The sequence below is a fragment of the Mustela lutreola genome, chromosome 2 (genome assembly GCF_030435805.1).
Source record: "Mustela lutreola isolate mMusLut2 chromosome 2, mMusLut2.pri, whole genome shotgun sequence".
NCBI lineage: Eukaryota > Metazoa > Chordata > Mammalia > Carnivora > Mustelidae > Mustela > Mustela lutreola.
Genome location: NC_081291.1, coordinates 55,347,726 through 55,361,337, shown reverse-complemented (window position 1 = coordinate 55,361,337; position 13,612 = coordinate 55,347,726). Strand labels below are relative to the sequence as shown.

The following is a 13,612-nucleotide window of genomic DNA, read 5'->3' as shown; positions in this document are numbered from 1 at the left end:
ACTTATTTCACTTAGCATACTGCTCTCAAGGTCTCTCCATGTTGTTGCAGGTGGCAAAATTATGTTCTTTTTTATGGCTGTACAGTACTCAGTTGCATATAATAAACACACATAACATACATACTACATTTTATTTATCCACTCATCCATCTATAGACACATACGATGTTTCCATATGTTGGCATATGTTGGCAATTATAAATAATGCTGTGATGAAAATTGAGGTGCATATATCTTTTTGAGCTAGTGGTTTTTGTTTTCCTTGGATAAATACCTAGAAATGGAATTGCTGGATTATATATGATAGTTCTATTAAAGCCACTGTTTTTCATAGTGGCCACACCAATTTTATATTCTTACCAACTGTGCATGAGGGCTCCTTTTTCTCCACATCCTTGCCAACACTTGGTATTACTTTTTATTATTATTATTTGATACTAGCCATTCTGACAGGTGTGAAGTGATAGTGCATTGTGGTTTTGATTTGCATTTCCCTGGTAATAAGTGATGTTGAGCAGTATCTGTTGGCCAACTTTCTGTCTTCTTTTAGAAAATATCTGTTCATGGGACGCCTGGGTGGCTCAGTTGGTTGAGCAGCTGCCTTCGGCTCAGGTCATGATCCCCGCGTGCTGGGATCGAGTCCCACATCCGGCTCCTTGCTGGGCAGGGAGCCTGCTTCTCCCTCTGCCTCTTCCTCTGCCTGCCATTCTGTCTGCCTGTGCTTGCTCTCCCCTCCCCCTCTCTCTGATAAATAAATTAAATCTTAAAAAAAAAAAAAATATCTGTTCAGATCTTCTGTCCATTTTTTAATCAGGTTGTTTTTTGCTGTTGAGGTGTTTGAGTTTTTTTGTTTCTTTGTTTAATATTTTATTTATTTACTTGACAGAGATCACAAGTAGGCAGAGAGGCAGGCAGAGAGAGAGGAGGAAGCAGGCTCCCCACAGAGCAGAGAGCCCAATGCAGGGCTCGATCCCAGGACTCTGGAATCACGACCTGAGCCGAAGGCAGAGGCTTTAACCCACTGAGCCACCCAGGCACCCCAAGGTGTTTGAGTTTTTATATAATTTGCATATTAACCCCTTTAACAGATACATAATTTGCAAATATTTTCTCCCATTCGGTAGATTGTCTTTTCATTTTGTTTATGGTTTCCTTTGCTGTGCAGAAGCTTTTCAGTTTCATATAGTTTCACTTGTTCATTTTTGCTTTTGGTTTCAGATCACCAAAACTGATGTCAAGTTTACTATCTTTTTATGTTTTCTTCTAGGAGCTTTATGGTCTCAGGTCTTAAAATCAAATCTTCCCTTGTTTTGTTTTGTTTTGTTTTTTAAGACTTTGTTTGAGAGAGAGAATGCGAGTGGGGGGTGGGCTCAGAGGAAGAGGGAGAGAGAGAATGCCATGCAGACTCTGTGCCGAACCTGACATGGGGCTCAGTTTCATGACCCAGAGGTCATGACCTGAGTCAAAAGCAAGACAGGCACTTAACCGACTGAGCACCCAAGGCGCCCCATGTCTTTCTTTGATTTTGAGTTGATCTTATATGGTGTAAAATAGTCGTCCCATTTCATTCTTCTATACATGGCTGTCCAGTTTTCCCAATATCATTCAAATATCAAAGAGGCTGTCCTTTCCCCATGGTATATTCTTGGCTCCTTTGTCATAAATTATTAATCATATTTGTGTGGATTTATTTCTGGGCTCTTCTTTGCCATTCATCCGCATTTCTTTTTTTATGCCAAAACCATACTGTCTTGATTATATAGCCTTTTTTTTTAAAGATTTTATTTATTTATTTGACAGAGAGAGATGACAAGCAGGCAGAGAGGCAGGCAGAGAGAGAGGGGGAAGCAGGCTCCCTGCTGAGCAGAGAGCCCAATGCGGGGCTCGATCCCAGAACCCTGAGATCATGACCTGAACTGCAAGCAGAGGCTTAATCCTCTGAGCCACCCAGGTGCCCCTATATAGCTTTATAATATAGTTTGAAGTCAGGCAGTGTGATGCCTCCAGTTTTGTTCTTTTATTCTCAAGGTTGCTTTTGCTGTTTGTCTTTTGTGGTTCCATACAAATTTTAGGATTGCTTTATTCTATTTGTGTGAAAAAAATGCCATTGGAATTTTGATAGGAATTTCATTGAATCTGTAGATTGCTTTGGGTAGTATAGACAATTTGACAGTATTAACTTTTCAGCTTATGAGCACAGAATATTTTTCTGTTTTTGTTTTCAGTTTCTTATATTAATGTCTCATAGTTTTCAGTGTGTAGGTCTTTTCCTTATTGGCTAAATTTATTCCTAGGTGTTTTATTCTTTTTTATTTAATTGTAAGTAAGATTGTTTTCTTAATTTCTCTTTGTAATAGTTTTTTTATTAGTGTCTTATAGAAACAACAGATTTCTTTCATATAATTTTTATTTTTTAAAGATTTTATCCATTTATTTGACAGAGAGAGAGAACACAAACAGGGGGAGCAGTAGGCAGAGGGAGAAGAGAAGCAGACTCCCTATTGAGCAAGGAGCCAAATGCTGGCGGAGCTTGATCCCAGGACTCTGGGATCCTGACTTGAGCAGAAGGCAGACACCCAACCAGCTGAGCCACCCAGGCGCCCCTGCACAACAGATTTTTGTATATTGACTTTGTATCCTGCCAGATTTGCCTATTAGCTCTAACACTAACTTTAACACTATTAACTCTAAGTCTAACACTTTTTTGGTGAAGTCTCTAGGATTTTCTTTCTTTCCGTCTTTCTGTCTTCCTCCTTCCTTCGCTCCCTCCCTTCTTTCCTTCTTGTAGGCTTAGTGCTGGGCTTGAACTCACAACCCTGAGATCAAGACCTGAGCTGAGATCAAATGTCAGATACTTAACTGACTGAGCCACCCGGTCACCCCTTGTCTTTATGATTTTCTATGCATAATATCATGGCATTTGCAAATATTGACAGTTTCATCTCTTCCTGTTCAATTTGGATGCCTTTTACTTATATTCCTTGCCTAATCGCCCTGTCTAGGATTTCCAGTACTATGTAGGATAAAAGCAGCAGCAGTACACATCTTTGTCTTATTCCTGATATTGGAGGAAAAGCTTTAAGCTTTTCACCTTTGAATACGAAGTTAGTGGAGTTGTCCATGTGTAATTTTGATAGTCACTGACAGATTGCCTTTCGAAGAGGTTGTGCCAAGTTGTATTCCCACCAGCCCAATAGGAGGGTGTCCATTTTCCTATACACTTAACTATATATTATGCTATATGTACTGTTTAATATTATTTAGTTCTCTAGGTGAAATATCACTGCTGTATAAGTTTTGCATTTCTGTTACTTATTCATCTATAAATACATAATAAACAAAAATTATTCTTTTTTTTTTTTTTTAAAGATTTTATTTATTTGACATACAGAGACCACAAGGAGGCAGAGCAGCCATCAGAGAGAGAGAGAGAGAAGGGGAAGCAGGCTTCCTAGTGAGCAGGGAGCCCGATGCGGGGCTTGATCCCAGGACCCTGAGATCATGACCTGAGCCGAAGGCAGAGGCTTTAGCCCACTGAGCCACCCAGGCGCCCCAGTTACTCTGTTTTTGAGTATCCAAGCTGATACTTAAATTTTATATAATCATAAAAAAGAAAGTACTCTTTCCCCATCTTTCGCCATAACTCTACCTCCTTTACTTTTTCATCCAATAGGCTTTTTGAAAATTATGTCTAATTTTATTATGATTATCTTTTACATTAAATGTACTTTATGATCCAAGTGTAAATACATATATTAAAATTTTAGGCTTTTCTAGAACCACTGCTCTGAAATGTCCAAGATCAGTCAGCCAGCTAAGTATCTGTTCAATAAGAGAAATAATATTTGGAAAGCTTACAGGAAATAATTTATAAAAATAGGACATGGGGCACCTGGGTGGCTCAGTGGGTTAAGCCTCTGCCTTTGGCTCGGGTCATGATCTCAGGGTCCTGGGGTCGAGCCCCGAATCGGGCTCTCTGCTTAGCAGTAAGCCTGCTTCCCCCTCTCTCTGCCTGCCTCTCTGCCTACTTGTGCTTTCTCTCTCTCTCTCTCTCTCTCTCTCTGTCAAATAAATAAATAAATCTTAAAAAAAAAAAAACAAAAAGGACATAACTCTAGACTGACTTTTATAATACTGGCTGTACCTTCTCAGCCAGACTGCTAAATGTTGAAATCCCTCAGGGCTCTATTCTAGGCTCACTTTCTCCTCTCTGTATTTTCTCTGAGCCCATGGCTTAAATGTTATTTTATACTATTGATTTCCAAATAGATATCTATGGCCGGGACCTCTGCTGTGAACTCCATTTGGTTCAAAACATTTTAAATTTTTCTTGAGACTTCTTCTTTGACCCATGTGTTATTCAGAAGTGTGTTGTTTAATTTCTAAATATGTGGGGATTTTTAAAAACTATTTTTCTCTTTAATTTCTAGTTTAATTCCTTTGTGGTCTAAGAATGGATTCCTGTTTTATGGCTCAGGATGTGATCTGTCTTGTTGAATGTTCCATACAAGCTTGAGAAGAATGTGTACCCTGCTGTTGTTAGATCTATTATTATATGAATGTCAGTTATATCAGGTTGATTGATAGTGCTGTCCAAGTCAACTATATCCTTACTGATTTTCTGCCTGCTTCATCTACCATGCTGACAGGTCAGCAATGACATCTGCAACTATAGTTGTTAATTTCTCTATTTCTCATTGGCAGTTTTGTCATTTTTTGCTGCACGGATTTTGAAGCTTTGTTGTTAGGTGCATACATGTTTAAGATTACTATGTATTTGGGGGAATCGACCCATTTATCATCATGTAATGTCCCTCTTTGTGCCTGATATTTTCCTTGTTCTGAAGTCTGTTTGTCTCTAAATTCAGTTCAGTTACTCCAAGTGTCTTTTGATTAATGATAACATGATGTCTTACTCCATGCCTTTGCTTTTGATCTGCCTGTGTCTAGGGTTTCCTGTTGACAACTTATAGTAGGGTCTTCTTTTTTTAACCAGACAAGTCTTACAGACCATCCGTATTTAAAGAGGCTATGGATATATTTGGATTAATATCAACCGTGTGTGTAACTATTTTCTTTGTTGCCAGAGGCTTTTCTGCCTTATCTGGTTTTGATTGAGCAATTTGTGTGATCCCTTTTATCTCTTAATGTATCAAATACACATCTTTACAGATATTTTCAGTTGTTTACAAGAAGTTTACAGTTGTTTACTAGAAGTTTAATCATTTTATAAGCCTACCTTCAAATGATACTATTGTTTCACATGTAATATAGGTTCCTTATAACAGTGTCTTGAATTCCTCCCATCCCCTATGATATTGCTATCATTCATTTCACTTAATCCACATGCTGTAATTCCCCTGTGTGTTGTTACTATTATTGACTTGAACAGTTGTTTTTTTTAGATCAATTAGGAATGAGAAAATATTTATCTTACTTTCACTTACTCCCACAGTGCTCTTCCATTCTTTATGTACATCCAGGTTCTAACCTGTACCTTTGTTTTTTTTTTCTAAGATTTTATTTATTTGACAGAGATCACAGATCTCTGTCAGAGAGGCAGAGAGGCAGGCAGAGAGAGTGAAGGAAGCAGGCTCCCCACCAAGCAGAGAGCCCAATGAGGGGCTTGATCCCAGGACCCCGAGATCATGCCCTGAGCTGAGGCCAGAGGCTTTAACCCACTGAGTCATCCAGGCGCCCCTCTAACCTGTACCTTTAATAACTGAAGAAAAGCTTTTAACATTTCTTACAGGGCAGGATTGCTGGTGATGACTTCTCTTAGTTTTTATTTGAGAAAGTATTTCTCCTTAACTTTTTTGTTTTTGTTGTTTTTAAATTATTTTAAGCGAAATTAATAGGACATAAAATTAACTATTTTAGGGATACCTGGGCGGCCCAGTTGGTTAAGTATCTGCCTTTGGCTCAGATCATGATCCCAGAATCCTGGGATCATGCTGCACATCGGGTGTCTGCTTATCCCTCTCCCTCTGCTTATCCCTCTCCTTCTGCTCCTCCCTGCTACTCATGCTCTCTCACTCTCTTGCCCCTCTCTCAAATAAAGAAATGAGATCTTTAAAAAGAAAAAAAAATTAACCATTTTAAAGTGAACATTAGTGGCATTTAGTACATTCACAGTGTTGTACAATCACCACCTTTGTCTAGTTCCAAAACATTTCCATCAGTCCAGAATAAAACCCCTTATCCATTAAGCAGTTTCTCTGTGTTCCTCCTCCCTGTTCCTCCTTCCCTCTAGCTCCTGGCAACCAGCAGTCTATGTTCTATCTCTGTGGATTTACCAATTTTGGACATTTCATGTACATATAATATGTGACATTTGTATCTAACTTCTTTCAATAAGCATAATCTTCATTTATCTATGATGTCAACTCAATCAGTACTTCATTCCTTTTCATGGCTGAATAATACCCTATTGTATGGATATACCATAGTTTGTTTATCCAGTCTTTATCCACTGATGGACTCTCTTCCAATTTTGAGGGATATTTTTGTCAAATATAGAATTCTACTTTGGAGGTTTCTTTCAACATTTGAACTCTTTCATTTTGCTATCATCTGGCTTATTGTGGTTTCTGATAAGAAATCTGCAATGAATCTTACCCTTGTGTCTCTATAGGTGAGGTGTTTCCCTTTTCCCCACCTTCACCTCCCCCTTCTTTCAGTATTTCTCTTTGTCTTTGGTTTTCTGTGGTTTGAATATGTTAAGGAAATATAACTAAACAAAATCTCTCCCAACCTAGAAAACCTCTCCGTAAAGGTAGAGGAGACAAAAAAACAGGTTTTTTTTTCTTTGCTTTGCTTCTTTTTAAGATTTACTTTTTAAGTAATCTCTACACCTAATGTGAGGCTTAAACTCAAAACCGCAAGATCAAGAGTTACATACTTCACTGACTGAGACAGCCAAGTGCTTTTTTCTTTTCTTTTTTTAATGAACATTAAATCAGAATGTGATATGCCTTACAGGCAGTCTTCTAAGGAATTGCAAAGACAGGAATTTCACTTGTTTGTATAGCCGTGCAGGTAGAACCCATACATATGCATATTTTCAAGATCCTAGTTTTTACTGTGGAAATTGTGGAGACCCACCTGTGCTAGTTATTTGGCTTTATTGGGCATGGAGGTGGGGGAAATTTTCTTAAATCCTTATTGTGGGAGGTAGTTGCATATAAGTGTAAGGTACCCACCAAATTAGGCCCTTCCTGTTCCAGAAGCCTAAGAGGTAAGGGAGCTATCTCCTGAAGTTTACATTTCAAAATAATGGCTCCCAGATCCTAGAGAAAATATTCCTGAGTTGTGAGACTGGCAAGAGGCTTAGGTAACCATTATAAAGATTTAGATACAAATGAAGAAGGCAGAGAAAGAGTTCTAAAAAGAAAGGGAGAAGGGAAAGAAGTTTCTTCCTTTGTTTTTACCAGGGAGAATTAAGCCTCTTTAATTTGTATTTGGTCTTACAAGTAGGATATGTCTAGATGTAGTATTTTAGTATTTAATCTGCTTGATGTTTTCTAAGCTTCATAGATTAGTGCTTTGATGTTTGTCATTAATTTTTTAAAGTTCTCGGCCACTATTACTTCAAATATTTCTTCATTTTCCTTCTGGTATTCGTTATGCATATGTTATATCTTGAAATTGTCCCATAGTTCTTGGATACTCTGGTTTCGGTTTTTTGTTTGTTTGTTTGTTTGTTTGTTTTGTTTACCCTCATTACTTTTTCCCTTTGGATTTCAGTTAGGGATGTTTCTATTGACCTATCTTTAAGCTTACAAATTCTTTCCTTGGTTATATCCAGTGTACTGACCAGTCCATCAAGGCATTCTTCATTTCTGTTACTGTATTTTTGATTTCCAGCATTTCCTGCTTCCTGAGAATTTCCATCTTCTTACATTTCATATCTGTTCTTGCACGTTGTACTTTTTCCTCTAGAGACCTTAACATATTGATCTTTCTATTTTAAGTTTCTTGTTTGGTCATTCCAAGATTTTTGTCCTTTTGGAGTCTGATTCTTTTTTTTTTTTTTAAGATTTTTATTTATTTATTTGAGAGAGAGACAGTGAGAGAGAGCATGAGAAGCGAGAAAGTCAGAGGGAGAAGCAGACTCCCCATGGAGCTGGGAGCCTGTTGCGGGACTCGATCCCAGGACTCCGGGACCGTGACCCGAGCCGAAGGCAGTTGCCTAACCAACTGAGCCACCCAGGCGCCCTGGAGTCTGATTCTGATGCTTGTTTTGTCTCTTCTGATTATGTTTTTCTTGCCTTTTGACGTTTCTTGCACATATTCTTTTTAAAACCATACAGTATCTGCTGTTAGATAATAAGAACTAAAGTAAATAAGCCTCTGCCATGAGGATTTATGTTAATCTGGCAGGGTTGAACTGTATGTGACGTTTGCTGTGGCTGTAGGTCCAGAGGCTTCAGGTTCCTCTGGTGTCTTTGTCTCCGTCTCTCCTCCTGACTTTGGGCTTCTTGGATATTCCTCCTCAGAGAGTGTGTGTCTTGAAGCTCTTGGAGCCATAATCCACTGTTACACTGGAGCCCTCTTGGTGGGGTGGTAAAGTGTCATGGAGGGGAAGCATTCAATCACTGTATGATGAAGTCTCAGTATTTAGTGGACCTGTGTCCCTGGGCTACTTATAAGAGTTCCAGGACCCAGTTCCAATTTTGGGGTGGGGTTGGAGGGGGTCCCACATATACAACACCAAGCAATTCTGACACTGTCAGCATGGAGATAGTATCAGATTCTGCAGACTAGTAATTTAGCCCTGTAAGACTGACCTCTACTCTCACCTCAGACACCAGTCACAAGTCCCAGGTTATTAGCTGAGCTTCTGACCAACCAGTGATAGATTGGAGGTTACAGTGACCTTCTTAGGTTCAACTAATTTGCTATAGCAGCTCACAGAACTCAGGGAAGCACTTACTCATGTTTACCAGTTTGTTAAAGGATACAGATCACCAGCCAGATGAAAATACCTTGGGCAAGATGCCAAACAAGGGAGCTTCTGTCCTCATGAAACTTGGGGCCAGCTTGGTGACACATAGAAGTGTTCTGGTTCCCCAAGCATGGAAGCCCTCTGTAAAGGGCCAAAAAGCTGTTCTCTTAGGTTTTTATGGAGGCTTTATTACAGAGACATGTTTGATTAAGTAACTGACAACTGGCTGATTCAACCTCCAGCCCCCCTCCTATACCCCTGCCCTTGGGAGAGGGGGGATATTGAAAGTTCCAACCTTTTAATCACATGGTTGATCCTTCTGGCAACTAGCCCCTGCCCTTGGGAAGGGTCCCAAAAGTCACCTTCATTAATAACAAGACATTGTTTCTCTTTTGGGGCTTTAAAGCATTTCTAGGAACTGTAGGTGAAGACCAAATATATCTGAAAAATATGTTTTTGTCATCTGAATGACCAATTATATATTTCTTATAAATCATATTGCAGGCTCTCACCTGTGTATTGATTTCCCTTACTCCCTACCTCCTTCTCTAAGATAGAAAGGTCCAAGGAGCCTGGAGCTGAAGAAATTCCCTTTCCCCAGGTGGGATAAGACTCAAGTACAGTGTTTTCCCCTGCAGAATAGGCCTGTGTTTATTTTACAGAAGAAACCCTTGAGTTCATTTTACAGAAATCCTCCCCCTCCCCTACCAAAGCCACCAGGGAATCTTTCTCATTTCTTCACCTTGATAACCAAGTGGGATTCCTAGCTCTAAAGCCCCTGACCCTCCTAAGACTGTGGCCCCCAAGAGTTTCTTCTAATCTGTGCTAAGTCTCCAGCAGTTCATTGTAATTACCTTTTAAATGTTCTTCCAGGTTGACTTCTGCTCCACCTAAGCAGATCTCAGACTTTGTGAACCCACCTCTCCAGATTTGGGGATGGATTTGCCCTGCACACTCAAGTTCTCTGATAAGTCCAAGGGAAGTTGATGATTTTCCATTTATCTTGCCCCCCCTTTTTTTAAGATTTTATTTATTTATTTGACAGAGAGAGACACAGTGAGAGAGGGAACACAAGCTCAGGGAGTGGGAGAGGGGGAAGCCGGCTTCCCACTGAGCCGGGAGCCAGATGCGGGGCTTGATCCCAGAACCCTGGGATCATAGGGTTCATGACCTGAGCCAGAGGCAGACGCTTAATGAATGAGCCACCAAGGCGCCTCGGTCTTGCCTTTTCTTGTTGTGAAGATGAAATGGTAACTTCTAAGCTCTTTACATTGAAGTTGAAACCAGAAATATACTTTGAGGTCCACATTCATCTATCTGGTATTTTACTTGACATATCTACTTACGCATCTCATATTTGCCAGGCCAAAAACAGACCTCTGAATTCCTGTCAACCCTTGCTCCATCCACCATGCCATTCTTTATTCAGGTTAGAAACCCAATAGTCATTCCTGGCTCTTCATTCTTCACTCCTCACTTCTGTACCCACCTGCATGTGCTGTCGCTTCTCCCTCCCGTATGCATCCTGCAATGGTCCTCTGCTCTCCAGTCCCACAGCCCCCATCTTCAGCTCCCACCTGGCTCCTCCAGGGACATCCGAACAGTTTCTCAGCTTCCACTTTTACTGTTCTATATTTTTTCCACCCAGCATCCAGGAATATCTGTTTAAAATGCAAAGTCCATCATTCCCTCACTTCAAGGCCTAAATGTATTTAGAAAACACTGTTTTGTATTATTTAGAGAGGAAAGCTTTGCCAAATATTTTATCTACATAAATGTTCTAGGGATTGAATTAGTGAGGCTGAGTGGAGAGTATATTTGTTTGATCTTTGCCTGTGAGTAGCACTAACTATTCATGAACTGAAATTTGTATTTGAGTAAAAGATTCATATACCTTTTTGCATAGGTCAAAAAAAATTTTAACAGAGTTTCTTTGCCTTTACTTTTAATTATCTCTTCTGTTGTCCTTTCTTATGCTTTAATATACACTGACTTGGAACAGTGTGACAAATTTTATATGTATTTATATATTTTAAAATGTATGTGTTTGTATAGAATAGTATATAAGATAGACATAAAATAGCATAAGAAACCTGAAGACCCTTATTTAGGAGGGCAAAACCCTTGAATGACTCCTGTTGTACTTGGAAGAAATCCTGACTTCCACCAGGGCCAGCCCACCTCCCTCCCTAGGCTCCTGGGCCACCCTTCATTGTCCATAGGCCTGATGTCAGTTCTAAGAGTTCCTTCCTCTTAGGACTTTCCATATGCCAGAACATTTCCCATTACTTGGAACACACTTTTCCCTAAACCTTTTTCTAACTCCCTTCTTACTTAGCCTTGAATCCTGTGTTAGTTAAATGCCACCTTAACACAGAAGCCTTCTTGATGTCTCTAAAAAGTTAAGTGCTTGTGTTACTCTTTCCTACTCTAGCCAGATCTTTTCCCTTATAACACTTATCACAAATTGTTCATTGGCTGTTCTGTTTTTTGCCACTTTTCCACTAAAATAGAAGCTTCATGAGAGCAGGAGCCATCTCCATAATGCGTGTAATCTAGCAAAGTGGCCAGCATAGAGAAGACCCTTTGTAAGTATTTGAGGAATGAATGAGTGAGTGAGTGAGCCCAGGTCAGAGGGAGAGATTCGATGAAATGAAAGTGGTAAGACAAACCTTCCCAGTGAGTAGAGAAGTATGTGAGAGCTTAGAGCAGGAAATATTTTTTTCGAGGTCCTCTTATGTTCTGGGTCTTGTACCAGCTGCCTTCAAACATATCGTTCACTTTCTTAGTAATCCTTTTTTTATAGATAAGAAAACAGCCTCACAAAGCTCATATACCTGTTCCACGGTGACCTAGTTGGGAAGCAGTAGAATGAGCATTCCATTCATAGCTCTAGCTGCAAAGCCCTATTTCAGGATCACAGACCTGTGTTTACAGGACCAGGTGGCAGTAGAGAAGGTGGGCAGGGTGGGAATTAGGGCCAGACAGAGAGCCTGTGCCCCATCCAAAGGGACAGCCACAAACAGCCAGTCGATAACCACAGGGGAACTTGGGGCTAGGGTGGGGACAGCTACCAGCTTGTCACAAGAACTGTAAATCTGATTTTTATGGTAAATACTCTATCCTCAGTTATTGGCAACCAGTTTTTTAAATTTTAAACTCTGGGAGGTCAAGCGAAAGTTATACAGTGACTGTTTTTTGCCTTCAGGCTGTCCATTTGCAGACTCTCCTTTACAACACGAATGATGAGTCCAGCTTGGCTGGAACAGAGAGTGGGTAACATGGAGGAGAATGGCAGTAAGTCAGGTCACATTAAGATGTTTTGGGGGTGGAAGTAGGGAGGGCCTTAGGCCGGTAGAGTATGTTGTCAGCTCTGCTATAATGTGCTATAATGTGATATACCTTTTCCTAAAAATTTCCATACTGTGCAAAATTCTGCATTGGAAACTACCGGGCTTATGGGGGTATACGGGGTTGGTGGCATAACACTGAAAAATTGTTGGTGACACATAAAAAAGCAAGTATGAATTTAATTTAATTTAAATTGCAGTTTTACCTACATTAAATGGTTAAGAAATACATAATAATGACAATAAATATGGCACTTTTCCTTGAAAGAGGCCTGAAGCTTGCTTGTAGAGGGAATGTGAGAGGATTGTAGCTCTGGAGTTGTGGTGAATGAGTGATCTGAAATCAGGGAAAGCTGCAACACCACGTGCACTGAGCTACCTATTCCCATATTGCTCACCTGGGGGTCATTTTCTGTGTGTCTGCTATTTCTCAGGAGAAATCCTGCATAAACACAAGATTTATATTATGCACAGAATATTCCATAATATATCAGTCACATTGGAACAAATAATACCTTTTCAAAACGAGTTGTAGCAATACTGTGTGTCGGCAGGCTTGGAAGGCCTTAAGAGTCACAGAGGGGCACCTGGGTTGCTCAGTCAGTGAAACGTCCCAATTCTTAGCTCAGGTCATGGTCTCAGGGGTCACGGATCAAGCCCTGTGTCAGGCTCTGTGCTAAACATGGAGCCTACTTAAGATTCTCTCTCTCCTTCTCCTTCTGTGCCTCCTCCCTGCTCACTCCCTCTGTAAAAAAAAAAAAAAAAAAAAAAAAAAAAAAAAAAAAAGTCACAGAGAAAACAAGGCATACAAGCAGAAAGTATGAATGTTTGTTCCAAGTGAAGAGATTAAATAAAGTCTGCCTCTTACGTTCATTTCCTAGGGCTGCCATAACAAATTACCACAGACTTGGGGCCTTAAAACAACAAAATTTATTTTCTTGCAGAAGCCCAAGATCCAGGTATTTGCTTGGGGCATGCTCTCTGTAGGTTTCTAGGGAAGCATCCCTCTGTGCTTTCCTCCCTAGCTTTTGGTAGTGACCAAAAGTCCTCAGTGTTCTTTACCTGTAGCCACAACACTCCTCTCTGCCTCTGTCATCACAGGCCTGCTAGTAAGGACACCAGCCACAGGATTTGGGACCCACCCTCAACCAGTATGGACTCAACTTGATCAGATATAACCATCTTTCTTGAGGGGACATGATTCTACCAACAACACCTCTTCTCCACCCCTCCATGGGAGATTTAATAAGTCTGGATACATCCTCAATTTGATGTTTCCTTGGTCTCATTAAACAGGTATCCGTCTGCTGATACT

General features: G+C 40.1%; 1 protein-coding gene across 3 annotated transcripts in view; it reads left to right on the top strand.

The window, feature by feature from the left end:
- The window catches only part of NR2C2 (nuclear receptor subfamily 2 group C member 2), a 102,110-nt gene that overhangs the window by 57,317 nt on the left and 31,181 nt on the right, over window positions 1-13,612 (top strand). Inside the window, exon 1 of one of the 3 annotated variants that reach the window (XM_059161829.1) lies at window positions 12,033-12,244. The exons of the other annotated variants lie outside the window; for them this stretch is intronic. Coding sequence (XP_059017812.1) covers window positions 12,239-12,244 — 6 coding nt within the window. The 5' untranslated portion in view covers window positions 12,033-12,238. Of the gene's footprint in view, window positions 1-12,032; window positions 12,245-13,612 lie in introns of those variants that run through there. 3 annotated transcript variants of the gene reach the window in all.